General features: G+C 52.3%; 1 protein-coding gene across 1 annotated transcript in view; it reads right to left on the bottom strand.

Annotated features, from left to right (window-relative positions):
• ALG1 (ALG1 chitobiosyldiphosphodolichol beta-mannosyltransferase) overlaps positions 1 to 1,608 on the bottom strand; it is a 16,710-nt gene that overhangs the window by 11,866 nt on the left and 3,236 nt on the right. Inside the window, exon 4 of the mRNA XM_007939719.1 lies at positions 606 to 754. Coding sequence (XP_007937910.1) covers positions 606 to 754 — 149 coding nt within the window. The remainder of the gene's footprint in view (positions 1 to 605; positions 755 to 1,608) is intronic.

Raw genomic sequence — 1,608 nt, 5'->3', positions numbered from 1 at the left:
AGCCGAGACTGAGACAGAGGTTTTCTCTGTTATGTGAATGAGGTCCCACCTCAGTAGGATGGGTTCTAACCCTAATCACTTCTGAGCTATAAAAAGAGCAGATGAGACCCGTGTGTGTGTGTGCACACACACACACACACACACAGGGAAGCTACATGCCACACCAGGACCATCTACAAGCCAAGGAATCAAGGAACGCCCAGGGCTAATAACAAGGGCTCAAGCGTAGCAAGGATGGGGAGGATGGAACCAGGTTGCTGGAAGCAACTTGAAGGCACCTAACGACAGCAGCAAAAACAAGGAAGGAACCAACACAGCCAGGATCCTGATGTGGATGCTCAGCCCCTTGACTTGTGTGAAATAATGAAGTTCTGTTCATGAAAGCCAGCCCCTTGTGGTATCCGTGTGAGAGCAGCACGGGGAGACTAAGACAAGGGCTGTTTCCATGACCTGTAACCAGTGTCCCCCACAGTTCACCAGCCCTGCCCCTCTCCCTGCAGGGCTCACAGGGACCAATCCATGGAGTCCCCGCTCAGCCCTCCTTCCCACGTACCCACCTCCCCCCGCCCCCGCAGGTGGCTTGCTCCCTCCTCCCAGACCCTCACCACTTGGCCAGCTGAACGAGGGGGTGGGTTGGGCCATGCACCAGCCCCATGATGGAGTAGCCGTAGTTGTGCCAGTCGATGACAAGCTTGCCGCCACAAAGACAACACACGAGCCAGCAGACAGCGATGCCAGGCAGACCCGGGGGGTTCTGGAAAGAGGCGGACGTGAATCAAGAAGACGAAACCCAGACCAGAGTCCACCACAAGCAGCCTGAGGACAGCTGCAATATACGTGGGAAAGGTTCCTGATAATCAGTAAGTGGGACAAAGATTCCCCCTCCCAAAGTCAAACAAGATAAAAAAATGTCATAAAAGAAACAACTGGCCAACCTGAAGAGTCCCAGACCTCTGGGAATCCTGGAGATAGGCAATACGGAGCTACCATTTTTACCACTGGAATCCACAAACTAAAAAAACTCTAGCAGGTTCTATCTAGTGGTGATGGGTGCAGGGGCAGAGATACCTCCAATTGGTGGGTGACAGACTGGGCCAACACTGCTCTAGGGCTAGCCAGTGACACAGGACAACCTCTTAAAAGTGCAGTGTTGACTAAGCAGTTCCATCGCTAGGAATTTGACCGAAGGGAGAAACGGGGTCCCTGCAAAAGACGTATGTTCAGCGATGCTCTCAGCAGTGCTCTTTGGAAAAGTGAAAAATTCAGGAAGAGCCTGAGTGTCTGTTAGGATGAGGGTGAATGAATACATTAGAGCACTGGAGTATGATTCCGCCAATTCAAAGAACGAGATGCCTGTGTGTGCAGAAAAGCAGCAGTGTACACCCAAGATCCCCACACGGGTGTTCAGACGAATGCTTGCACGCCGATGTTCACAGCAGCCCTGCTCAGGTAAGACGTGGAACCAACCCACTGACAGAGGCCTGGATAAACAGCGTCCAGAGAACCCTGAAAACATCACGCGAAGTGCAGTACAAAAGGCCTCATACCCTACAGTTCCATTCATGTGCAAAAGGCCCCAGGTGGTACAAATGACTTGTGAGAACCGAG

The sequence above is a fragment of the Orycteropus afer genome, unplaced genomic scaffold (genome assembly GCF_000298275.1).
Source record: "Orycteropus afer afer isolate SDZICR_OR568_19922 unplaced genomic scaffold, OryAfe1.0 scaffold00061, whole genome shotgun sequence".
In the NCBI taxonomy this organism is placed as follows: Eukaryota; Metazoa; Chordata; class Mammalia; order Tubulidentata; family Orycteropodidae; genus Orycteropus; species Orycteropus afer.
Note: the sequence above shows the minus strand (reverse complement) of the source record. Positions and strands in the feature narration are given on the sequence as shown.